The sequence below is a fragment of the Sturnira hondurensis genome, unplaced genomic scaffold (genome assembly GCF_014824575.4).
Source record: "Sturnira hondurensis isolate 20B ecotype Veracruz unplaced genomic scaffold, ASM1482457v3 Scaffold0001872, whole genome shotgun sequence".
NCBI classification, from domain to species: domain Eukaryota; kingdom Metazoa; phylum Chordata; class Mammalia; order Chiroptera; family Phyllostomidae; genus Sturnira; species Sturnira hondurensis.
Window position 1 is genome coordinate 664,178 of NW_028074503.1, and position 27,383 is coordinate 691,560.

General features: G+C 40.3%; 1 protein-coding gene across 1 annotated transcript in view; it reads left to right on the forward strand.

The window, feature by feature from the left end:
- The window catches only part of COLEC12 (collectin subfamily member 12), a 197,791-nt gene that overhangs the window by 12,651 nt on the left and 157,757 nt on the right, over nt 1-27,383 (forward strand). Inside the window, exon 2 of the mRNA XM_037031618.1 lies at nt 9,988-10,038. Coding sequence (XP_036887513.1) covers nt 9,988-10,038 — 51 coding nt within the window. The remainder of the gene's footprint in view (nt 1-9,987; nt 10,039-27,383) is intronic.

Below are 27,383 nucleotides of genomic sequence, written 5' to 3' on the forward strand. Positions count from 1 at the left end.
GGGACTGTACTGTTTTGTTCTAACAATGATGACTATACAAGAGCTAGGGCTACATCAAGGTGGAAACAGTGTGGTGTAGCTGATGGATACACTCACGTGGATGGCAGCACTGAGCTTAGCTTGGAAAAGAGTCTATATTCAGCCTAGCCTCTGTCCACAGTCCTTCAGCCTGGCTCCTGAAAAAAATCTGAACTTGTTCTGTTCAGTGTGGCCTTTATCAGAACCTTACTTTGTGCAGGTATTTAAGGCTGCATGTCCCAACTTTTTGTTCTGTTGCCTCGGGTTGAATTCTGCACACTGGCACTTTGGAGAGCAGGGTACCTTTTTCTGGTCATTAGCATTATTTGGACCTGGACACTTTTCTTTATCTTACCTTATATTTTCTATTACATTCTCTTGTTTTGTTTGCTTTACTTTATTGATATTAATGCTAGAGTTGCACTGAGTTTAAAGAGTCAGATAAGACCACAGGTTTGTTATGAAAAACAGCAATTTCCTGCCCAGCCCATCATCATTTCATCATTTTCCATTAAGATTTTTAGCATTTTTTTGGCATTTGCTTTTCTTTCAGTTATCCACTGATGCCTGATAAACAACCCCCAAAGCCTGTGGCTTAAAGCAACAACTATGTATTTATGCATGGTTTTGCAGTTCCAGTCAGGCTTGGTAGGATGATCCCAGGCTGGACGGCCTCACTGCCGTGGCTGGAGCACCAACAAGGTGGATCGGATGGCTGAGGGCTCACTAGTCCTTTTCTACTTCCTTTCATAGTCCTTTATCCTCCACAGAGCCTCTCTCTCCAGGTGGCCTCTAAGCCAGCAGGGTAGTTGTACCTTTCACATGGCAGCTGCATGCCAAGGGGGTGAAAGTAGAAGCTGAAAGGCCACTAAGGCATAGGCCCAAAGGTCACCCACTTCAGACACATTCTATCAGCCAGAGCAAGTCACGGGGCACTTCCAGAAAGAAGAGGAGTAGCAATGGACTTGCAGGTAGAGGGATGGGAAGAATTGTTGGTAGCCCGTTATGCTGGTAGCTCTTTATACAGACGTTTTCCTGTGTCATGGACCCATAAGTGACATGCTTATGGTACTCTTCCTTGTTAATTTTTTTAATATATTTTATTTATTTATCTTTAGACGGGAAGGGAAGGCGAGAGGAAGGGAAACATCAATGTATGGTTGCTTCTCATGCATCCCCTGCTGGGAACTCGCCCCTGCCAGGAACTGGCCTGCAACCCAGGCATGTGCCCTGATTGGGAATCGAACCGCGATTGTGTGGTTCGCAGGCCTGTGCTCAATCCACTGAGCTACGCCAGCCAGGGCTTCTTCCTTATTATTATTATTTTGGCTTTAGCATTATATATTGCCTTCCCTTTAGAGCAGATGAAGATTTAATTCTTTTACCCTACATCTAACAGCCCTCATGGACACCTGTTGCCTTCCATCATCCCGACATAGTTGTTTCCCCAATCTTAATTGGATCAGTATTTGGTGTTTGCATTATTACAGTGGTGTAAATGCTTTTCAGGGCTGATTCATATTCTTTCTTGTGTAACATTGTTTCCCCTGGAGTTAATGATCCTCTCATTTTGTTTGTTTAGCTTCTTCCTGTGCATGTATACATCATCATTCATCCCCAAAGTCTCTTTCACTTTCCTAAATCTCTATAAACTGTATTCAAACATATTAGGTATACTCTAATTTTTATCTTCTTCATGAAATCTTTCCTGGAGCCTTCTGACCTACTCAGGATTAGGGCTAAGGTTAGGGTGTATACATGCACACACACACACATCTTTCTGAGTTTGCTCCTATTTTAGTGGAATGCATTCTCCGACAGTTGCCTGAAAACAGTGTGTGTGACAGGTACATTTTTGGAGACTCTGTAAGTCTGCAAAGGTCTTTCTGTACCTCCTCATTTAAATGAGAGATTTCTGTGTTGGAAATAATTTAGTCTTAGAATTGTGAAGACAGGGATCTATTTTTCTTTTAGCTCCAGTTTGCTGCTGAGAAGTGTGAAGCCATTCTTTTTATTTATTTATATTTATTCTTGTGGTAGTCTTTTTGTTTTCTGTCTGGAAACTGTTAGGATTTTCTTTTCATCCTCGGTGTTGTGTGAACTTTTATGACTACGTGCCTTGGAGTAGATCTCTTTCCTTTGTGCTGGTAGGTGATGGGCCCTTTCATTCTGAAGATGCATTTCCTCCAATACTGGATATTGTTTGGTTTTTCCTCTGATGGGTTTTTTCCCTTTGTTCTTTATCCTGCTAGTTGAATATTGAACCCCCTGAATTGATTCTCCAATTTTTTTCTTGTCCTTACTCTTTTCTATTCATTTGCCCTTTTTTCTACTTTCTGGAATATTTCAACTCCATCTCCCAACTCTTCTTTTAAGTTTTCATTTTTGTAATCATAGTTCTGATTTCTAAAAGATTTTCACTTTTCTCTGATGGTTCCTTTTTTATTTTTATCTTTTTATTTAAATTAAATTTATTGGAGTGCCACTGCTTAATAGGATTACATAGGTTTCAAGTGTACAATTCTATGATCCATCATCTGTATATTGCATTGTGTGCCCACCACCCAAAGTCAAATCTTCTTCACATGTGTGTGAGACATAAAGCTGAAAGTGACAAATGAACAAACAAGAAAGATAACAAAAACCTCGCATAGATACACACAACAGTTTGGTGGTGACCAGAGGGAAGGGAGCTGGGAGGGTAGTAAAGTGTAAAGGGGGTCAAATATATGGTGATGGATGGTGATTCCTTTTTATAGCATCTAGTTATTATTTTATAGATGTATTATGTTCTTTTATCTCCATAAAGATATTAATAGTAGGAGTTTATTGAAATTTTTATCTTACATAAAGTACATTTCTTCCTAGTTACTTTGTCTGGTTTCTTTTTGTCTTTTCATGTTAGAGACTTTGTCAGATGTCTAGTGATCCTTGGCTGTCTTCTCATACATAAGAGTGGAACATTGTAAAGGTTAATTTGAACCTCTTTGTTTTGGTGGCTTATGTTAACTGTGACCATCAATCTAGGCTGATCTTGTTGCCCTGTTCTGATGGGGACCTGCTAGAATCAGGATCATTTTTTTTCCAGGAAGAATCTACCAATCTTCAGCACAGTGGGTACAGTTTGGGAAAAGTGTACCAACTGAACAGTTGGTACATAAAGTATATAAAGTTCACCTTTTCTCCTGATTTCATTGTGGTTCCCCTCATCTCAGCTGTTCCTGGTGTCCTCGAGAGCAGAGACCTTTAGTATGAACTTCTCTGAGTAATAAATTTTTGATATTCTGCTGTGAAAAAAGGAAGACAGTCATCACCTTGTGGGTGACCTTGGAAGTCCAACTGTTTTTTTTCTTTGCACACCACACAAGTCACCCATTTAAACTCTTGTATTTGGCATTTGTTTGGTTTTATATATTCACAGGTTTGCAATCATGATTACAGTCAACTTCAGACACAGTCATCACTCCAAAGAGAAACCCCATATCAATTATTAGTCACTCATTTTCTCCCCAAACCCCCAGCCCTAGGAAACCTTTAATCTGCTTGTTAACTCTGTGAATTTGCCTAATGTAGACATTCCGTCTAAATGGAATCATATAATATGTACTTTTTGTGACTGATCTCTTTCACTTAGCATATGTTTTTAAGTTTCTTTCATGTTGCAGCATGTAACAATATTCCATTCCTTTTTAATTGTGGAATAACAGTCCATTGGGTATGCCACAATTTATTTATCCATTCATTAGTTAGTTCATTCATTAGATGAGCATTTGGGTTGTTTCCAGTTTTTTACAACTATGAATAATGCTGCTATAAACATTTGTGTACAAGTTTTGGTGTGAACATATGTTTGTATTTCTCTTGGATACATACCTAGGAGTGGAATTCTGGATCCTATGTTATCTCTATTTTTAACCTTTTTGAGAAACTGCCAGACGGTTTTTTGAAGTGGCTACACCATGTTGCATTCTTATAAATAGTGTTTTAGGATTCTAATTTATCTTATTCTTAACAACACTTACTATATCTTTTTTATTACAGTCAGTTTCTTCTTAAATATATTTTCAATGAGTCCTCTTATTTTAGCCTCACTTTTATTTTTCTTTCAGAGTGATCTGGGTCCCAAATGCCTAAAGATTTTCAAAATTCTGTGATATGATCATAGCTTCTTAGTTTTCTTTGTTGGTAGCACAGGGTTCCGTTTCTTGGGTCTGTGTGGTTAGTGACCATCACCATGTGGAGAGACCCACAGACTGGGTTTTAGTCTTGTTCTGGCTACTCATAAGCTGTCCTCGGGTCAAATTATGTAACTTCCATGAGCCTCAGTTTTCTCATCTGCAAAACAGAGAAACACAGTGACTGGAAAGTACCCGACTTTCAGTAGTTACTGACTAAGTATTATTAGCTCTCTTATCTTCCCCGAGCATGATGGACACTCTAAAAGAGAAAGATTTAATATCTTTCCATGAAGAATTCATCAGTTAGTAGGAGAGACAGGCACATGTATAATTCAAATCTGCTTAATTTTCAACAACTACTGAGTATCTGTAATGTCCCATTAATTTACTATTTGCTGAGGTGAAAAGCCTCCCGTTTTCAAATGTCTTTCCATCAGTGGAGTCAAAACCAGAACTGAGTATAAGGGAGACAGTTAAGTGCCATCACACTGATACAAAGGAAGTGCATGGGGAAGAGAGAGAATTTCTAACCATAGGGATATTGCATAGTTTGGCCCACAGATTGATCAGAACAGTTTAATATGTATGACTCAACTCTCTAAGTCAACTAAACTAAACTTCACTTGAATTTATGCTACTCTGAAATAGCAAGGCTCAAAGAATAAATCTGCAACAGAGTTCCATTCAACAGTCTCCATCACAAAACCCCTGGTGGATGTGGCTTTGTGCCAGTTACCAAGGAAAGTAAAAAATAAGATAAAGTAAAAATCACATTTTGAGATAGGCAAGCAAAAGACGTTGTAGCTCATATGTGTTAAAGTGAAAATGCTATAGTACAGCTTTGGGGGCTAAGAAAGTCTGTGCTTGTAGATAGAACTCAAATTAAGCACATTTTGCCATTTAGTATGTGAAGGTTACCTCTTTCCTGCAGACAAACTGCTATCAGAGAAGGGATCAAGTTATAGCCACTGTAGAACTAAGAGGCCATAAATCTTAACCAAATCCTTGCTGATGTAGGAGTGTAGCCATTATGTGGCAGCAAATTGTTAAAATGACTGTATATTCTCCAGGAAGAATATCTTTATTATGCTCCTTATATGGAGCATATTATCCTTAATATGCTCAAATATCCTATTTGAGCATATCACCTTTGCAGGCCCCCAAAACTCTAAAGACAATCTGGGACACATGTAGCTCGGGCCTACACAGAGGAAAAGTGTAGGCCCAACTTTTCAAGAACAAAAAATAACAATGTAGATAATATGAGGTTGTTTGTCTTCCTCAAACCTGTCTGTCAGCCATTGTGGCCCCATGATTGCTTTTTGCCTTCTAACATGTCCAGGCATTAGGAACCCCTGACTTATTCTCTCTTCTATGGCTCTTATGGCTTCTCCACAGAGACACAAGCTCCATCAACTCTTGCCTCTTTCTTATTTTCAGTTCCTTAAATGCCCACTCCATCACCAGCCTAAGCTGTTTATCAATTAAACAGCTGGGGAGGAGTTTCAGCCAAGATGGAGGAGTAGGTAGAAACCCTTTGCATCCTCACACAACCAGAAGGAGGATAACAACCAATCTAAAAACAGTAAATGACCAGAAGTGCCAGAAAATCAAACTGCGTGGAACTCCAACAACCAAAGAATTAAAGAAACAGTCAACCAGACCGGTGCACTGAGACAAAGAAATATGGTGCAAATGAAAGAATAGAGCAAAACTCCAGAGAGAGAGCTAAACAATGAGGAGATAGCCAGCCTATCTGATGTGGAATTCAAAACACTGGTAATCAAGATCCTCACAGAACTGATTGAGATTGGTCGAAAAATGAAAGAATAAATGAAGACTACCCAAAGTGAAATAAAGCAAAATATTCAGGGAACCAACAGTGACAAGAAGGAAACCAGGACTCAAATCAATGAGCTGGAACAAAAGGAAGAAATAAACATCCAACTAGAACAGAATGAAGAAACAATTCAAAAAAATGAAGAGAGGCTTAGGAACCTCTGGGACAACTTTAAATGTTCCAACATCCAAATCATAGGGGTGCCAGAAGGGGAAGAGGAAGAGCAACAAGTGGAAAATTTATTTGAACAAATAATGAAGGAGAACTTCCCCAATCTAGCGAAGGAAATAGACTTCCAGGAAGTCCAGGAAGCCCAGAGAGTCCAAAAGAAGTTGGACCCAAAAAAGGAACACACCAAGGCACATCATAATTATGTTACACAAGATTAAAGACAAAGAGAGAATCTTAAAAATAGCAAGAGAAAAGGAGACAGTTGCTTCCAGATAAGCAACAAAGTGCTTCCAGATAAGTTCAAGTTAAAGGAGTCATCATCACCAAGCCCTTATTATATGAAATGTTAAAGGGAATTATCTAAGAAAAGTCAGAAGCTCAAAAACTATGAACAGTAAAATGACAACAAACTCACAACCATCAACAACTGAAGAAAACCCCAACAACAATGAAAGCAAAAACTAAGCAAACAGTAGAATAGGAACAGAATCAGAGACATCACATGGAGGTTTTCAGTGGGGAGGGAGAGAAGAAGAATTGGGGGGAAAGGTACAGAGAATAAGAAACATAATTGGTAGGCATAAAATAGACAGGGAGAGATTAAGAATGGTATAGGAAACAGAGAAGTCAAAGAACTTATATATATAACTCATGAACATGAATTAAGGGGGGAAATGCTGGGGGATTTGGGGGTGCAGGGTGGAGGGGGGAATAAAGGGGGAAAATTGGGAAAACTGTAATAGCATAATTAATAAAATATACTTAAAGAAATTGACCAGCTTGGAAAATTTGGGGCTCTGGGGAACACCTATGCTAATGAACTGTTATACTAAGTGTTACCTGCCCAATTTTACAACTTTTAAAGATTTTAAAAAGGATTCTAAGGTCAACCTTTAAAAGCACTGAGTAAAACAAAGTTAAACAAGTTTTATTCTCTGTTCCTCTTTTAGCATTTTTTAGAGTCTCTAATAATTCAAAATCCATTATGAACTTCTAAGACAGGGGATATAGTATGCAGTGTTTCCCAAATTCTCTTTTGCACTCCAAAGAAAAAATACTAAGAAAGACTGATTTAAGACACTTCTTGCCCTGGTAAGTGTGGGTCAGTGGGTTGGAGCATCATCCCATAAAGTAAAAGGTCTTGGGTTCGATTCCTGGTCAGGGTATGTGCCTGAGTTTCCATTTTGGTCCACTGTCAGGTGCATTTGGGAGGCAACTGATTGATGTTTCTCGTGTCAGTGTTTCTCTCTTTCTTTCTCCTTTCCTCTCTCTCTGGAATAAATGGGTATATCCCTGGGTGAGAATTAAAACAAAAAAACAAAAAAACAAAAAACTTCTCTATGAGACCTTCCTTAAATCCCAGTCAAATATTATTAGTGATATTTTATTTATGCCTTTTATGTCTCATGTAACTTTCTATCTAATTTTAGAGTTGGATGAGGTAGAAATTTATATATTTTTTTCTTTCTTTTATTATATATTTTTTCATTGTCATTTAAGCCCCTTATCCCCCACCCAACCCCCCACTGGCAAACAGCTACTATAAGATTTCCTAATTCTTTTTGGGTGAGGATTAAGAAGATGCAGAAATCCTCCCTTCTTGAGTTCTATTAGGGGGATGCCTCTAATGCCTTTGTTTTCTTGAACCCCCTAATGATTTGGGTATGTTAATTTGGAAGGCCAAATTAACATACTGCTTTAATAACAAAAATATGAGGCATTTGAAGTTCCCAGGGAAATTTCAGGAAGGAGAAAGGAGTCAGTCAGACTAAATGCTGCATGGGAAAAAGATCAGAGAGGAAAACAAACAAACAAACAAACTAATGGTGGGCCTGCTGAAAAGAACCTTTTGGAGAGAACAGAAATGTCCGATGGGAAATTTTAAGCTGTTTCCTGCTGGGGATGCAACATAAACTGCTCTTTTGTTTCACTGAAATCTTCAGTGATGCCTCCTTGACCCACAGTATTTGCATGTGAGTAGATTCTTTTGCAGACTTGGCACAGGAGAGGAGGGGCTGGAGCTGGCAGGAGAAGCTGATGTCTGGGTGGCATTCGTCACTTCTGTTCTTGTCTCATCAACTCCCCTAGGCTGTGAGCACTTACTGAATGAATCAGTAAATGCATGGATTTCTAAGCAGAAGCAGCAGATAAGGATTTCTCTTTAACTGAGACCAGAACCAACTGCTCAGCCACTAATAGGATAGAATTACTTAGTGAATCAGGCATATAGAGTAAGGGATTAATATGTATTTGTTGAACTAACCAATTACTGGTCAGGTGCTGAAATTACTGAAAGGTGCTGTTCTCTTGGTTGTAAGCTTGTTCTTCCAGGTAGAAAAAAACTAACCTGTAATCCTCGGCATCAAAAGACTAACTACTTTAATAATGAACACCTGGCTTTCTAGATTCCAGACAATCTCTCTCCCCTGTTGTGTGAATAAGGAAACAATGCTAAAATACAAAGCTATTACACTTCTCCATTCTCTTGTTAAAAGTAATTGCTTTCTTACATGTGTTTTCATGGCATTTCATAACTAACCGGTGTTCTAAGGTTTACCACGTTATATTACAGATATCATACATCTTTGGTTTCTCTAAAACACTTCAAAGTTCAGATATAGCCAGGTCCTGTGTCCTATATGGCGGCTGAAAAGATGATTACAGAGGCTTTATCTTCTCCCTACTTGCCTCTCTTCCTTGAAAGCTTGTCAGCTTCCTGATGGAAGGGACGATGTCTTACCCATTTCTGATGCCCCACTGCCTGGTAGTCTCTTGCTCATTGCAAATGCTGAAGCAGTGCTTCCAAACTGACTTACATGTGGGGAGAAAGCTGGGTGCAGTAATAGTAACTAATTCAAGAATAATTGGGGCTCCCTGGTCTTGACTTCTTTACTCATAATAAAAAGTGTCTTTTAATTGCACAATTAATTGCCAGAACCCACACTGGTAGCAGTGTAAAATGAAATGTTCTTTATTGGTGTGATAAGGAATTGCATCATGTTCACATTAGAAAGGGAATTCAGGCTTCTTTGGTAGAAAGCTTGGCTGACATAGCATCTCTCTTGTTTCCACAATGGCTCTTAAATGTAAGAATTCCCATAGCAAGGCTGTCTTTGGAAGTGCATTTACTGGGAAACCATCTGTCAGTCCCAGTTATCCAATGGAAGGAAAGTAGGGAAGGATTTGGTTGTCATTGCAGGAGTCATGCTGGGCTCCTGAGGTGCCACAGTTATTAGAAGAGATGACCACAGAGCTCAGCATCTGAATGAGAGATCTGTAGGCCCCATCATGTGAAGATAATTTAACTCTTTGGATAATTATTTAGTCATTCATTCAAGAAAATTTATTAAGTCCCTGCTGTGTGACAGGCACCATTCTAAGTACAAGGGATTCATTTTTGAAGCAAGGCAGAAACCATTTCTGCTCACAGGACTCACGACCACACACACACACACACACACACACACACACAAAGGAGGGTATCAGAAAGTAATATTAAAGTAGGGTGGTGTGGCAGGCAGTGGCTGGGCAGTGGTTGGGAAAGGCATGCCAAAAGTGTCATAGTTTAGCTGAGACCTGAACAGGGAGGAGCCACATGAAGAACAGGAGGAAGGCACTGTGGTCTTTCTCAGAAAGTGTGGTGTGTTGCAGGAGCAGAAGGAAAGCCACTGTGCTGAAGTGGAGGGTGGAGCAGGTGGAGATCACAGCAGTTGAGCTCTGCACTGACCCTGCACTTCTGGGTGTACTCCGGTTAACATCATGTCTGTTCTTCTCTTGCAGACGACTTCACAGAAGAGGAGGAGGTGCAGTCCTTCGGTTACAAGAGGTTTGGTGAGTTCTAACAAAGCTCTTTCCTTCTCTGTGCTTCATCTGGGATACAGTGACAAGATGACTCCTGGACTTTTGACACACATGAACACATGTGGCTCCAAGGCCCAATTTTGGTGGGAAAGTGAGTTTCTGTATGATTTCCTCACAATGCTGAAGGCAGTAGAACAGGAACTGCGCTCAGGCATGGGATGTTTATGGGGTTTGCCGAGTACCAACCAAATGGCTTCATAGACAGAACATGGTGGGGAAGGTAAACATGTGACAAGACAAGAGCAAAAATACATGTGAGTTTTCCCTTTTGATAATTAGAAAACATCTTTCCTTTTCTCCTCGGGCCCCATGCCCATAACTCAGTCCATATTAGTAAATAGTGAGAAGACTTCTTCTAGAAACCCAACCAGACACAAGTGCTCTGTGGTAGGCTGGCTAAGGGCCCCCAAAATGTCCGTACCATAATCCCTGGAACCTGGATATTACCTGGTATGGCAGAAAGTGCTTTGCAGATGTGATAAAGTTAAAGAACTTGAGATGGGGAGATCACCCTGGGTTATCTGGGTGGGCAAATAGAAAGAAAATAATGCAATCACAGGTGTCCTTATAAGAGAGATGGAGAGGAAGACTTGACTACCTAGAGGAGAAGGCAATATGAATATGATGATGAAAGCAGAGACTGGAGTGATGTGCTCTGAAGGTGGAGGATGGGGTCATCAGCCAAAGACCACAGGTGACCACTAGATGCTGAAAAAGGCAAGGAAATGGGTTTTCTGTTCAGAGCCTCTGGAGAGAGTGTGACCCTGCCAACATCGTCCAGTCAACCAAAACTGATTTCAGACTTGTGGCCTCTAAAATTGTAAAAGAAAATGTTGTGTTTTGAACTACCACATATGTGTAATCTGTTGAAGCAGCCATGGGGAACTAATCCGTGCTCCTCTGCCTCCTAGTCTGCTGCACACGGAGGCTCTTTGCTTTGCCCATGCTTTTCATACCCTGCAATTTGGCTTTGAACTGCTAGTAAACACTGCAAAGTTCCAAAGATAGTTCAAAGGAGCTGAGGTTTTCTGTCCAGCTTGCTTCTGTGCCTTGGCCAGAGGAAATAAAGAAGGATGGAGAAGAAAAGAATGCGTGTGTGTATAAGAGAGAGAAAGACAGAGAGAGAGACAGAGACACAGAGAGTGAATATGAAAGAGAGTGAATCTACTTCCTGTTGCTTAAAAAGAAATCCTGGCTGGACTTTGATTCAAGTTAACACCCCCCAGCTGCTCTGGCTCCATCACTGCTTTAGCAGTTTTCCTTCTGGACACACATTTTTGCATTTCTTTCTGGGAAAAGTAGGGCTTTAAAATGGGAGTGTGGTTGTGCCAAGCCCATAGCTGCCCCATTCACATGCCGGCAGAGTGGCTTCTGCTCAGTCCTTCCCTCCTCCACAGCACTGTTCTGTAGCTACACGTTCAGGTATTTCTGGATGGTACCCTGTGCTCTGCTTCCCTGTGGAGGCTTCACTGGAGGTGGTAGCAGGAGTGGAGATGAAACCTAGACTTACAGAGGGAAGGAAAACAAAAATGAAAAGGCAGAAATAGAGAGGAAAATCAAACTTGTCAAAATAAGGCAAAGGAAATGTGAACGTGCCTACCTATTTTGAAAATCAGTAGATTTCCAATCTGCAGCTTGAAATCAGTAGAGGTATGAAGAACCAAGAGAAAAGTTTTCTTTAAGAAGAGTGACCTTTTGAGAAATGTTGTTTAAAATTTAATGATCATGTAACCAGCTAGATGGGTGGGGATTTGGTGAAAAAAAAAAACACATGAAAAATAATAAGTTGCAGAAAGGATTTACTGTGTGGTGGTTAAACGATGACTCAGAGGGGTGTGAAAATAGCTTAGAAATACTGGACAGCATGAACAGAGGAGTGAAGAGAATGATACCAAGTGGCACAAGTAGAAGAAAGGGATGAAATTAAAATGAAAACCATGGAAAAGGCTGTGAAAGAATTGTTCCCATGTTGAGGATTCTTGGTTTTAGCTTTTCAGCAAAGTGGTGGATATCTAGCCTAGGGGTAAAGTAGAATTTGGGAGATGGAAGAGCCTTTGAGATCATTTGAACAAGCCTAATTTTACAGACAAGGGAGGTGGGGCCCAGGTAGACTAAGTTCTTCTCAACCCAGTTAGCTAGAACTGGAGATGGGTCTTGCTGGGTCTTCTAACTCCCAGGATAGAGTAGTTTTGGGGAAGGGTCGGCAATAAGGTTAAGGTGACTTCTCAATCTCTGTGTCCTAGAGTCAGAGCTCTAACGTGGTGGGCTGGATGCCCAGTCCGATCCCATCAAGGAAGCCTCATACCTTTTGTGGGACCTAGGACTCTGGACCTGGTTTTATAGAACATAAATGGGTTTTCAGTTCCTAAGCAGGGGCCAGAGCTGGTCGTTGAGTGTAGCAGAACCCAAGAGCCCATTCCTTTGGGTATGGTTAAACTCTAACCATTAAAGGAGGTGGTAGGAGGCGTCCAGGGACAGGACAGCCCTGCAGGCCCTGCTCCTACTTACTCTTGTGACTTGAAACCAGTCACTTCAGCTCTGTGGGCTTCAGATGCCGCATCTGCACAGTGAGCAGTGACACCTGCCAAAGTAGGTAAGTCTACCTTGCAGGCTTTTTGGGAGACAGAGAGATACCAGGTGGACAAGGGGCTTGAAGGTGTGGCACTCTAAAAAGAAAGGTGACACGATCGCTGAGCCGAGCTCTGGGGCTGTCATCACTCTCTGGGCATTTTTGTGTTGCTACTGCTGAATATCAGAGTGTGACAGGTCTGAAACCTCATTCCCGAAGAGATTTAAAGTATGATTTACCTCCAAATATGGTGATGTTAGCTTTTATTTTTCCAAAAACAGAGTGGATGACACATAGGGTTTAGTTATTGTCTCATTTTCAGTGTGTCTTGTCTATGCAAGTACAATGATAACAACCTGAATTTAAGGGCAAGCTGAACCAGAGGTTAGTTATCCGCAGGATGGAGAGGCCACTGTTTTAGCAGATCGTTACCTGGTGGCTTATTTCCAAAGTTATTCATACATAGTTATTCAGAAGCATTTGCTACATGACGGCAGGACTGTTTACATAATACTACTGTACTTTTTCGAATTCAATACAATATTACAATGAAGAGCAACACAGGTGATCTTTTCTAGGGATCTAGTATAGTGTTATTTTGGGACATTCGGGGATTCGCTGTTGCACTCTGGTCTCAGTTGGGTCTCCTCTTTTTCTTCAGCTTCTTGCTATGTCATGCGTGTTAGCCCCCTCCCCAAAGTTCTGGGCAGGTGTCTGAAGAAGAGATGGAGTTAAGTCTGATGGGTTTGCCACTTACTTTCTCCTCTGACCAAAACTTTGATGAGGGGACATTTTGAAAGGTTAATGAAGTGAGTATTTTAAAAATTGAACCAGGCTCTGAGAGTCAGTGTTTCTTGGCCTCAGTGTGCAGAGCTAATTAATTCAGGATATAGCTATAGTTACAGTGTGGCAGAGTTCATCCTCTGGAACAGGAGGTACCAGTATATAATTTTTTACTTTGTATAGCTAGATTATGACATATATTACAATGAGATCCTTCTGTTTATTTCTCAGTTACCGCTTTCTTCAAAAATAGCACACATGGTTCTGGAAGCCTTTGTTGTTAGAGTTAGGAGAAAGAGAAAGAGAATTAGTTCATATTCTAAGGGATGAATATATATTTATAAAATTAGAAATTGTGGTAAATTGATCCAAATGTCTTCTGAAACCTTCTGATTATCCTATGATTAACATGAGTGCATTCAAATTTAAAATTTTTTTTCATTAAAATGATAGGGGGTAAGAGGGAAGAAAATACTATTGAAGTTCCAAGAGATGAGTGCATCAGAATTCCACAGGTGAAGGGGAAAAGTGTGGGAAGAACAGTGAGTTCCAGATCCTGCCCTTTAACCCATATAGACATGATTATAACAAATCCAGCTCACGTTTGTGTGTCACTTTTATCTTACCAAAGGACTTCCAAACGTGGTTTTCCTTCACAACAATTCCCTGAGGCCAGCAGGCCAGGTGTCGTCTTTCCCACTTGATGGCTGTCTTTCATCTGTTCTGGGGCAGTGGGGTGCAGTGATTAAGTGTGTGGACACTGGAACCAGGTATGTGCTTTTGGAGCTGAGTTCCAACACTTGGCAACTCTGTGACCTTGGGCACATTGTTGTTTAAAATTGTGAAGTCTCATACTAGGCCTATTTCATAGGGGCATTGTGGAATTAAGTGTGGTACTGGATTAAGTGTGCCTGGCACATGTGAGCATCCCATACATGGTATTAGGGACTTCCCCCTTCAACTGTTTGCTCCTGCTGCTTGAATATGGTGTCTAGGATTTAGTAGGTCCCTGGAACTTTCTGATTTCCAGAAGCCTCCTGGATTCTTGTCCTATCACCCCCCCCCCCCCTGCTTTCTTGCTAAGAACTGAGAGAGGCAGGAGGGCCCGGGGACAGTGGTTGTCCACTGTCCCAGCCTCATGGCAGGCAGTGCTGGGTCTGATGGCAGGTACCACCTGGATATCCTGGGTCCTCCTCTAGAGTCTGCTCTGCCCCTTTCTGTGCTGAGGGGGTGGGGACAGACTGCCTTTGTTTCATTGGTTTCATTGGTTGCATGTCTCTTGTGTTGTGTTTGGAAAATAATGGGATGATGGAGGAGCAGGAGATACATGGATTCACCTGTGACAATCACAGGTAGACTTAAGGGTTGAGAGTGAGCAACAGGGGGCAGCTGAAAATATTTGTTGTTTGTGTTTGACAAAATTGCTTCCTTGGAGCACAGCTGTAGGGACCATTTGTAGCTATGAGAGAAAAAAAGATCTGAAAAATTGCAAACTTTGAAGCAGCAACAAAAAGTAAAAGGAAGCAGTCTTCTATGGAGGAGAATCGTCTTTTGTAAAAACTAAGTGGAAAAATTGTAAGAAAACTACTAAAAATTAGTTGGGGGTTACAGCCAAAAAAGGGTATCCAATGCCTTTTTCTAAGTGTGTTTACTGAAGTGTATCCTTGAATAGTTTTGTTCACTCACAACTTCACAGGCCTCCCTGAACCAATAGTTTCAAACAAGCTGGCCTTTTTATTTTCCTTTTCTTCCCTTGGATAATGATTTCAGATTACTAAGAATAGTTTTAAACAGTTTAACCTGCACAGTTCTGGGCATATGAAAGCAGCCTGAGAAATCTATATTGAACAGAACCTAGCCCTTCCACAACACATACACCCTGTCCCCACCCCCTTACCTTCCATCCCCGCCTTCCAAATCCATCTGCCTTGCTGAAAGATTTAGAGGAACTGAATATCTAACAGTATAGAGGACCACTTGGGCTTCTGAAAAGTAGCAGCACCAATGTGCTTAGCCAAATAGAAAGAAAGGTTCTTCATGAGGCATATGGTGAAGTTTCTGCTTTTAGTGCAGAGAGGATTGGAAGAGTTTACCAAGAGGATGCTGAACTGTCTTTAGGAGCCTGCTCAAGATAAACACTTGGATGCCTCAACTTGTGGTTCTTTGGGCTTGGGGACCAGGCTGCCTGTCTTCCCTCTCCTGGGACCCCTTCCCAGAAGGATGGCTTCATCTCTGGATTTGGAGAAGGCGCCACTTTGAAGTTACCCACCTCCAACTACAAAGGAGGGCTGCATGCATTCCTCTCACCAGAGCCCTTCAAGACTGACACCAGCAGAGTTCACCCCTTTCTCTGATAAGAATGCCAGGAATTTCCATCATTTCCTGTGGGGAATGACTAAATAAGCCCAGCGGGAGGCTGGCTTTTCAGCAGCACCTTTTCCAAACATCTCTAGATGGAAAGGGTACAACATCAGGCGAGGGACTGACCCTGGGCAGAGAGAGAGATAAGTTAAGGGCAGGGAATGAGAGTCTTGACTTAGTGCCCCAATGGGATTTCTTTGAAATGTTCAAAGCCATCTGCATCATTTAGTGGGAGGGGGTTGTTTATGTGGTTTTGTAAATCCTAATGGAGCTGATATATCCGAATGTATGAGAATTTTGTGTCAAATAGCATGCAGAGAAGTAGATGCAAAAGAGATTGGCGGAATCACCTCGCAGGGGATTTGAAGAAAAACTCATCTGGCCCCTCTGCCCTCTGCTTCCAGTCAAGCAGACAGGGTTCCTGAGACCTGAGAAGGGGAGTTCTCTGGCCATATTTTTTTAAAAAATAACCTAAGGTGATTTTGTAATTTTTATCATTATAAATGCTAGTGATATTCATAACCTCTCTTAACAATATTTGTTGAGGCTTCATGTTTTCTCCCATTAAGACCTTCTAACTGGTAAGGTCAGATCCTCCCTGCCTAGTCTTTATTGCTTATCAGTAAAAATTTGTTCAATACCACATGTTACCAGTATATAATTTTTTATAATACCAGTATATAATTTTTTACAGACTTATCCCCTAAGATTATTCCCCTAAGATTATGATTTTTAAAACCATTTTCATATGGAAGAAACCATTAAACATCCTTTCTGTGCTAGGCAGTGACCTGTTCATTAGTTCATTTCATTCTCCAAGAATCCTTCAAGGTGGGAATTACCTGCAGTTTGCAAATGAGGAGACTGAAGCTGACCAGGCTTTGTGGCATGGCCAACCGTGGATTCAACTTTACTTCAGTCCGCATCGTTCTTTCCACTTGACCCAAGACTGAGAAGCACACAGATATGTCCTTCCTCAGAGCATCCCAAATTTTTGATGGAAAAATAAATGACTATAGGTGTGTGGATTAACTCAGAAGTTGCTGATACATGCTCTTATATTTCATTATTTCAAAATCTGTATAGATTGAACACTTGAGAGCTGAATTTTTCAACCATTTCAGATATAATCCAACCTACACTCCTGCTTTTCCTGGTTTTCATTCACTTATGAATCCTGGCAAGAGTGTGGGGAAGGAGAAAAAGGGCAATAATTTGTTTTTCCTACAATTGGGCTAAAGCTGAATGTGGTTTGTTTTTATTTTTGGAAAAATTAAAGAAAAACTACTCCTCAGCCATTTTCTTGTTACAACAGCATGAAGACATTAGGTTGTTTCCAGTGTTTGGTTGCTGGGGATAGGGTGGGGAAGAGTTATTCCTTTTGCTAGCAACTCTAAGCAACTTAAAACAGATGAACTTGGAAACTTTCCTTGAAAGATTTGAGCTGTTCATTTGGAGGCCCCTGGAAAGGGAAAGATGTCCTACAGCCATGGGTTTTGAGGAAAGACCAAGGTCCTCAGCACAGTTGTGGACTAGAGTCTCTTTTTCTCTCTCACATTGCCTGTCGGTGCCCTTGATGTTCAGCATGGTGGCTAGCTAGGGATCGAGGCATTAGAATCCGGTAGTCCTGGTTCCCACGCTGGCTCAGCCCTTTACTAGCAAGGTCTCCAATGTCTCTAAGCCTCACTTCGCTTATTTGAAGTGGGAATGGCGAGAATACCTTCTTTACCGGGTACGTGGACTATAAAATCTATACATAACATATATGAGGGGCCTGATATATCGTTGGTCTGCACTAAACTGCGGCTGTCATTAAACTGCTGACTATGCTCACTCCTCTCTTCCCTTTCCCAGGCCTTGCCATCCTGGTTTGGTGTTGCCCCAGCTCTTCCTCTGTGAAGCTCACTAGGCCTCAGACTCTTCCCACCTTCTATCCTCCCTTCGTCACCGTCTTACTGCCCTCACTCCTGTATTCTCTGTCCTGCATCCAGGCTGTAATTTGCTCAGAGATTATCCAAGGAATTTACTTTCTTACAGGGCCTGGCCTTGCCTTTCCTTCCCTTTCATTTCCTTCATTATTTTCTTCTTTCTTTTCTTTTTTATTAAATGTGAAGGTTTGCTGGCCACCAGCAAAGAATACATTTTAAGGAAGTTAGCACATGCTGGGCTAAGAGCAGCTTTCATAAAGAAGTAATATCACATCCTCGTGGCTAAGAGAGTGTGTGCTGGAGCTGGGCTGCCGGGGTCCGTTTCCGACTTTGCCACCTACTGGTGTAATAGCCTTAAACCCTTCGATACCTCAGTATCCTCATCTAAAAGGTGGGGGTGATTATCTACCTGTGTGGATATGGAGGGAACTGAACAAGGTAATACTGAGAGCAGTTCCTTCCTCATAGAAAGAGCCACATGAACATGTGCATTCTTAAAAGTGACATAAGTGGTCAAAAGGTGCTGCAGCCATTCCAGGTACATGACAGACTGTCTTTGTTTCAGTGCCTTTTGGAGAGCAAGGAAGTTGTCCCGCAGGCCTTTAGGAGCTTTTCCCTAGTAATTTTCCCTAGTACACTGTCCCTAGTAGACTTTCCCTCACTGGCCAATATTGAACCACAGACTTCTTTTCCTGAATCAGCTTTGGTCAAAGGGACTGGGCTGGATGTGGTTGGCTTGGGCTAATTGGGGTAGAATAATATATGGTGAAGAATAAAGTACTCTGACCACAATTATTGTGTGTAACTTAATATCCACAATGTATCATATAATATTATAAATATAATATATAATATAAAACATAATGTATTTAAAATGTAATATTAAATTAGTGATTATTATTATTAATAGTATAATTTGATTATGGTTGGGCCTATTATATTTATAATTAGGTCCACTTATAAAATTATCATGTTTTATATAATGCATTGAAAAATTAATTTCACTCACAAAATAATTACAAGTTTACTTTTAAGTGATTTGTAATTGTTTTACAAATGGAGCTACAAGGTGTTGAACTCTGAAGAACCCAGAGTCCTTAGTTTTTGACAGTTTATAAGGGAAGGAAAAACTTCAAAAACAAAAAATCAATATGATAGTGAAGGGAATGAATTAATGAATGAAAAGGGTTATTTTGCTTTCTTGAAACTTAGAATTCTCAATAGTGTTAAGCAGATTTTGAATAAACAACTCTTTTCAGAAGAGGAACTTAGAAAAAAATGGAGAAAATCTGAACTCCTAGTGAATATGACTCTTGCTACAGGAAATATTGCAAAATTGGTCTTCTGTCCTGAGTCATAACTAAGAACACTTTCCGCTTCTTTGAATATTTCATTTTTATCTTACTCTAAGTTTTTGAAAACTGACATTTGGCCACAATTGAAACAGCCTTCTCTTTTTATACACTACGGTAGTATTTTTGGGTCAATGCAGTATGTGTGAGTATTTCCACACACAGATCAATTTCTTTCACACACTGCAGAAAATGAAGGACTTTAGACTTGTCAGGAATGTGGGAGAGTGGAACTAGAAGTCTGCAAGAGTCCCATCAGAAATCCAGACTACCTTCTTATTCTAAATGCCTAACGATGTCCTTTATTCTCTGATATTTGAAACAACTTTTTCTAACGTGTCCTTTTTGTTCTGAGAAGCAGGAAAATGCATAAGTAAAACCATGGCTCTTTTTAGAGTTTGAGTCTTAAATCTAGGCTCAAGGATTCAACGAGGTATAAGTGAGAGAAAATTATATTTTTCCTCTTTGGGTTTATTTTATTCTGTACTTGTAAGAGGAAATCCTCAAGATGTCTCATATTTTGTGCTTTAACGAGCCATTTGATAAGAAATATCAACATATTGTGATGGTTTTACTTCACATGTTACATAGAAGTCTTATTGTTGAATCACTTTGGAAATACATAATTGAGGGGAATAGGAATACTTGTCATTATGATGAGCATTCATGACTGCTTTCCATGGGGTACAAAGATGAATAAAACAAGTTTCTTGTGCTTGACTATTCATTATCCTTTTATGTTATAGTTCATTTTTTAAAAAAATTCTTGGAAAACAAAAGGTATAAAAATCCATATGAAAACAGTAATTTACTCCTAAAAATGTCCATATTAGGAATGGCCAGGTTCACAATCCTTGTCAAAGGCTTCCCCGAAAGAGTCTTAAAGGTTATATAGAATAGAGGGCTGCCATTTGGGGATGGAATTGATATGAAATAAAGTGTCGGAGTCATATGCAAATTCTGCATTTGGGAGTAGAAAAAGAGAGTGAAACAGATGGGGAACTCGAGAAGTCCATTGGCCTAGGGAAAAGGTGAATGGAGCATTAATGGGAATTTGGGGAAGAGGTTCAAGCAAGGAATACCAGCCTCAAATAGTGCCTTTTTCTTGGGAAATGTGTACACTTTGTGACATTTGCTGAGAAACTGAAGCAAGAAGAACTCATGGGAAAATGTCATCCTTAGTCAATGCAGTATGGAAATGATGTGACATTTATTAACCATCCATAATCTGCTGGGCATCATGCACAATAAAGAAGGGAGGTGTGGCCTTTGCCTTTGGGAATTCCAAATTTAATGAGAAGCAGACAGAGTTCTCCAACCATGATGCATTTGCATAAAAGAAAACTATCAGCCAAACCTACACATTGCTTCCCCTCCCACCCGCAGAATTTCAAAAGGCACAATAGAGGGCACCACATGCCAGATGGAATTGGGAGCTGCCTCTTCTTTCTGTCTCCAGTGGTGGTGTTAACTTCAGTGCTGGCAAAACTTCAATGGTTTTGGATAATGTTGGGACTTTCCTTTCCACCGTTCTCTCCCGCTCTGTGCAAATGAAGTGGCCATAGATGCAGCCCCTTTCCTTTGCCCACAGAAAAGGTTCAGGACGAGGTGTGAGAATCTGTTTGATATAAGCCCGTGAAAGAAGGTTGGAAGGTAATTTCCTTCTCCATATGCTGCACACGCCATCAACCACAGCTGTTATTAAACTGAGGCCATGTGAATCCACTCTACTTATTAACAGCAGCTATGTTCATTTCAAACACAATTCAGAAAGTGTGTAATAAAATAATTTGGTTCAGAAGCTTTCAGTCTTTGTTCTACTTTTAATAGACCAAAATGCATCTCCTATAAACGGTGAAGCCTGTGAGTGAGGATCTCAGAGAGCCTGAGTGACCTTACACACTGTATTACACTACCAAACCTTCGTTTGCTTGTCATGGACAGAGGAATAACAAGATTGCCTTGTTAGAGGGGCATTGCGACGATGAAGAGCTTAGCACAATGCCTGGCACCAGCAAGTACTCTGTAAATGCTCATTATTAATCAAGAGAGGAAGATAAAAAAAGAGAACTCAAGTTTTAAAAAATTGAGGTGAGCTCTTCACTTGAGCTCTTTTGCTCCCTCTTTGTCTATACAGGTACACGCACATCTACATGTATGTGTATACTCTGTGTGCGCACGTGTGCACCACTTGGTATTTGAAGAGGTCTGAATTGGAAGCATGGAGGTCAGAATTGTAGTCTTTCTTTTGCTACATATTAAGTAACTAGTAATGTGAATTTTACAAAATGATGTATACTCTGTGAGTTTCAAAAAAACTCTTGCAAAATGAAGGGATCAGAGTAGGTGATTTCAAGGACTTCTTCAGGCCACACAGGTTTCATCTATAATGTGATCCAAGGCTCTATTCTGCTACTGCATCCAATTTGAATATAAATAGAATATATAATAAATATATTCTATTTATAATATATAATAAATATAATATATTTATATATTATACAATATATAATAAATATATTATATTTATATTAAATTATTAATTTATGTTAAATTGTTTTCTCTAACAACTGAGAATAAATATTTTAGTACCCTCATTCCAGATATATTTTGCAGGTGTCTGATACAAAATTTAGTTGGCCAAAATTGGCAGATGCAGAACTCCCATCTCATTAGTTTTGTTCAAGATATTAGTGATCTCGTGATTATTGGTTTTCCATCTGGTTATATGTTCCTTCTTTTGTGTAACTTTAGGTTTTGAAGCATTTTCTAGGCTTAAATGTTTTGAACTCACTTTATTCTAGATATCTACACTCAAATATGGAAGATTCTATTTCCTCCAAGCTTTATAAAATCAGTTGGTAATTATTCAGATACTTGTGTCTGCAAACTTAATAAAAAGCATAATGTTTCCATTAATAATCCCAAGAAACTTTGGCAGTTTCTCTCAGTTCAGTGATCTGTTTATATTTATCAGATTATGAAATTTTTCTTTGTGCTTCTCATGTTAACGCAGGACATATTGAATGAAAACATAAATCCACTAGTTATCCACAAAAGAAAAAATCACTTAGCTGTGTCCCTTACAAAGAAGACTCATTGGAATCTGTGATTTTTCTCACTTTGGGTTAGTTATCAACTATTAGAGTTAAAAAAAAAAGACCCAGTGGTCTTTAGTAATCTTAAGGCTTTTTTCTTTTCTCCAAAATTGTGGTTATATAAAGTGGGAACACTTTAAAAAAGCTTTTAAACTAGTTCTATTCCCAGCTGGAAAATTATTAGGTCAATTCCTTCCCTCTCTGACCTTTTGTAAATAGTTAGCCTCACTTTGAAAATTGTGAATGAGCCAGTATTGGAATGAAGGGAAGACTAAAGGAAGGAAAGAAAGAAGAGTATTATTATTTTTTATATTTATAATTGCAAGCACCTAGAAAAGGTGGATTCTGATCAATTGAAAGTCCTTATTTTTTCCTTGCTGAGCACTTGGTTGGATTTAGGTACTGCCACAGTAGGAGAGAGCTGAAAATTTTGGAATTCTTGGGATGCTAAAGGAAGAGGAAAGAAAAGAATTAGGGGAGGGAAATAAAAGACTGGAGATAGTAAAAGTTCTGGAGGTTTTGGGGTTGGGAGTGCAAGGACATCTTATTTACTTCTCAAGGGCCATGGATTACAGGAAGAAGGGCGTGACCCTTGCATCTTTTTCATTACAGTCATACCTCAGTACTCATGGCTTCAGAACTCCTCAAACCCTGTACTTGCATTTTGTTGACAGAAAAAAAATGTTTCAGAACTCAGCACTAGCTCAGGGCTTGTTGCACTTGCTAGAATTTGTATGGGTCACACCACCTATCTGCAAGAGAAAATGCTTCATCATTCGGCACTCACAGGCTTCAGTACTCATCATGATTTCTTGAATGAATTAACAAGGAGTACCGAGGTACCACTGTCCTTTAAAAAAATATTTTTCACTGCTATGGTGTAAGTTCAATGCAGAGATAGTGTCTGTTTTGTTCATCATTGTACCTGGGACAGTCCCTTTGCTCAACAAATATTTGAGAAAGGAAGAGTCAAGTTTTGCGTACTTACAATGTGCATTGTCCTCAGACATTTCTTTTTCTTTTTAATCTTACCAAAGCTCATGATCTGGTAGGCATATCCTTGAAGGTGCCTGTGTGTGGTTGAAGAACATTTTCTGACGTTGAATTCAGTGGAGGCAGAGGCCCATGTTACATGCAGTTAATCAAAGCACATCCTGAAATCAGGAAAAGTGAAAAAACCAAAAACTTCAGGGGGTACTTCTGAGATGGATGAAGATAAGCTAGAGCCAACTTTAGGGAGGGGGTATCAGAGAGTTTCTGGGTCCTCCGAGGGAGACTGCTGAAGTGCCCAAACATCTCCAGCTAAGGTAGATTCAGGTGTCTATTTACGTCTTCAGAAAGACAGTGGGAAGGCTGTTTTTTTTTTCTGATTCAGCTGATTTTACTTTGTTTTGTGCTTAAACTTAATTAAGAATATAGGGCTCCCGTGACATGCAAATACTTTAGGGAAGTCTTAGGAAGGACAGTGGTTACTAACAGTCATATGTGCACTTGAGGGTGATCTATTTAACCAGACAACCTCCTTCCTAAGATGTAGCTGCCATCAGTGAAGTTGTTTTTAAAAGATTTGTGTTTCAGAGATATGAAACTTTGAAGGATGTTTGGATCTTAGGTTGGGGAAGAAAAATTTCTAGATGTGGGGCAGGAGCTCAGAAAGGAGAGTGTGAAACACAAACTTTCCACAATCAACAGTTTTGTTTAGGTCTCTTCCTTCTCCCCTCTCTTCCGTAAAGCAGGTGAGGAGCCAGGGCTGGAGGGAGAATGTGCTCCCAGGAGACATTGCCTTTAAATGTAGGTCCATGGAATCCTGCTTTGCAGAGACAGAGGTTGGAGGGGTTCCCCTGGGATAAGGGCCCCACTCCCCACCTGCTGGGAGGAAGGACTCCTCAACCACCTTCTATGAACAGGATTAACCTGCTATAGGAATAGAAAGTGAGTTGTTATAATTTATGTGAGTCTTGGGCCTGAGCTAGGAGCTTATTGAATAAAATACAACCACATCTGTTATGAACCTATTATATCACGCCCCTTTGCTGGACCCTGGATTGGTTAGCTAAGACATGGCACCAGTATTTATGGTTCTCCCAGATCTGACAGCAGAGGAAAGAAGTCAACATAGTCATACTATGTTTGAAAGATGCTTGAAAAGAAATAGAGGATAAATAGAGGAATTCTGCAGAGAGTGGAGGAACTTGTGATCAGAGAAAGCAGTAGAGAAAGGTGATTATGTAAGTGAAGGGCATTAGAACAAGGAGTCCCGAGGCAGTCAGCAGGAGAGAGCCTCAAGACAGAAAAGAGACAGAATGAAGGGATAGTCATAGTGCTGAGGAGCATGAGGTGCCTGTCTTCATGGGGAAATGGACTGGGGTCTGTGGCTGGAAAGGAAACACATATACACCCACAAGCAGAGGTGTCACCCCAGCTCTGGAATCCGATATCCAGTGACAGTGCTGTGTCTATTAGGCACCTAATGTGTGCTGGATGCTGTGAGGGGTTCAGAGTAGTAAATCTGGTCCTTACTGTGAGGATGTTACAACCAAGTGAAGATGACAAAAGTTACTCCCTCACATGGAACAACAGCAAACAATCCAAGTTAGTGTATCTGTAGGAGTAGAGATCTGTGGTGAAGACAAGAAGAAATCAGGAAAGAAAAGAGAAATCATTGCAGTGGTCTGAGATTCTGGGTGAGGAGAGGTAACAATAAGCTCAGAGTGCACATGGGAAGAAAAGAAGCCCAGAGAGAGAAACAGAAAACCTGCCTGGAGCTAGGTGGGTACGCTAAGTAGTGGTGGGGGTGGGTAAAGGCAGGTTAGGGAGCTGAAAGCTAGGCAAAAGAACTTAGACTTGATTTGATTACAATAACCCGTGTTCGAAAGTGTTTTAACAGAGCACTCTGTGTGGCAACAGCTCTATTGAGAGTGCCTGATTTGGTGGTACAAAACAATATTATAGAGAAAGAAGAGAAAGTAGGAGTTAGGGAGTAGGAGGGAGCTGTAGCTGTCACTGGTGAGTAAGCCGATAATGGACTTGTGACAACAGGAATGAAGTGAGAGATACTGTAATCTGTGACTCCAAGATGTCTCTGACTCTTACTGGGGTCACTGATAGCATCTGCCACTGGGATTCAAAGGTCAGCGAGGGGAGTAGCAGAGCCACGGCGGTTCCTGACAGCTCTCAGCTCCGCGGGGAGGAATCCAGGCACGCACAGCGTTAGGACACATGCTGCCAACTTTAAGTGCATTAAGACTGTTAGGCAACTAATTATTCTTCTGTGTCTGTGTGTATGTGTGTGGTTAATTACTTTCTTATTTTTAATAGATCTTTTATGGTTGGTTATTGTCAAATGTCTTACATACCACCATGAATAGAAGGTACAAAAAATAAGCACTTTCTCCTAAGCAGCTGTCACTTCAAAGGTGTGACAGTGTGGTGTTGGAAACACTTATGATTTGGGGGAAGACAAAACAACAACAATCCAGCCATAAAACAAAACATTGTAAAAGAAGTATGAAACAAAAAATCAATGAGGATAAATACTCTGCTAAGGGTAAGTCATTTGCTTTCCGGAAGAGCTGATTCTGAAAGCCAGCTCTGAGGTTGGAAGCTCATTTTGGGAACCAAGGAGGAAGAAGTGGTGAGCAGGGCAGTGGGATTGCAGGAGCAAGAGGGGCTCTCAGTTTGAGCCTGTGTAGTTGCAGAACCTGCCGCCCTCTCCCCAGACTAACCCTCAACCACGCATCATCCTGAAAATGCAGCTATGGAAAAAGCCGGCTCTTCCCCTCTTGCTGGGGAGGGCTTAAATCTGAGGTATTGCAACGTACTTTTCTTAATTAACTCTGGCTAGGGAAAAATTAACCTGGGGCTGCTCTACTTTTCTTTTTTCAAATAGAAGAAACATATAGGCTTCAACATTTCAACCATTGTTTGTTTATATTGGCTGAATACAAATATATATCCATGTATATTTGGTCACATGCTCAATCTCATGTGATCATTTGCTAAAATGCATGTGGAATATAGGGGCCTCAGACATCAAGTTGCAGTCTTTCATTATTTTTTATAACAGCTTTATTGAGATATAATTCACATACTGTATGTTTCACCAATTTAAAATACGTAATTCAGAATTGTGCAGCCATGACCACGACCAATGTTAAAACACTTTTACCCAGAAAGAAACCTTGTAGCCCTTAGCTGTCACTCCATGTTTCTCTCCAAGTCCAACTACCCCTGCTCCTCAACAACCACTAAGCTGACTTATGTCTCTGTGGACTTCCCTGCTCTGGACTTTGCATGTAGTGGGGTCATATAATATGTGGTCTTTTGTATCTGGCTTGTTTCACTCAGCATAATGTCCTTAGGGCTCACCCATGTTGTAGCATGTCAATTGCTTCATTCCTTCTTATTGCCAAATAATATTCTATTGTATGGATATACCACATTTTACTTACCCATTCATCAGTTGATAGGCATTTGAGTTGTTTCAGTGCATAAGGCTGCTATGAACATTCATGTACCAGTTTTTGTGTGGATGTGTGTTTTCACTTCTCTTGGGTAGGAGTGGAATTACTGAGTCACGTAGCAACTCGGTGTTTACCCTTTTGAGGTACTGCTAGGCTGTATTTCAAAGTGACTGTGCCTTCATTATCAAGTATCCCCGTTTCCTTTATTCTAAAAGGGAAAGAGTCAGCTTGAGTTATTTTGCTATTATACAAGGCTGTTATGTATTAACTAAAAAGGAATAGAATGGAAATGGCCTGAGAGTGTCACTTATTTACATCTCAATATCTGTACATTTCACTGCACTTCAGTGTGCTGCCGTGTAGAAAAGAGATCCTGGTTAACATTTCTATTCTCCTCCTTTCCCTAAAGTTCTATTTAGGTCAGTGAGTGTGCAGGGCAAAGCTATACCTGAGTTTGCCAGGTGGCAGCTTCCAACTGTATGTGGCTCTGAGACCTTGACAATGTAGCTAGTTCAAATTGAGGTATGCTAGAAGTCTAAACTCCACCCAGATGTGGGAGATGTAACATGAAAGAAAGAATGTAAAATATAATAACTTTTATGTTGATTACATGTTGAGATGACAGTATTTGGGCCTACTGGGTTAAATAAAATATACTGTTAAAAATAACTTCACCTGTTTCTTTTTATTTTTTTGAAAACACATGGCTCCTAGAGCTCTGGCCAGGTTGCTCAGTTGGTTAGAGTGTCGTCTAGTACACT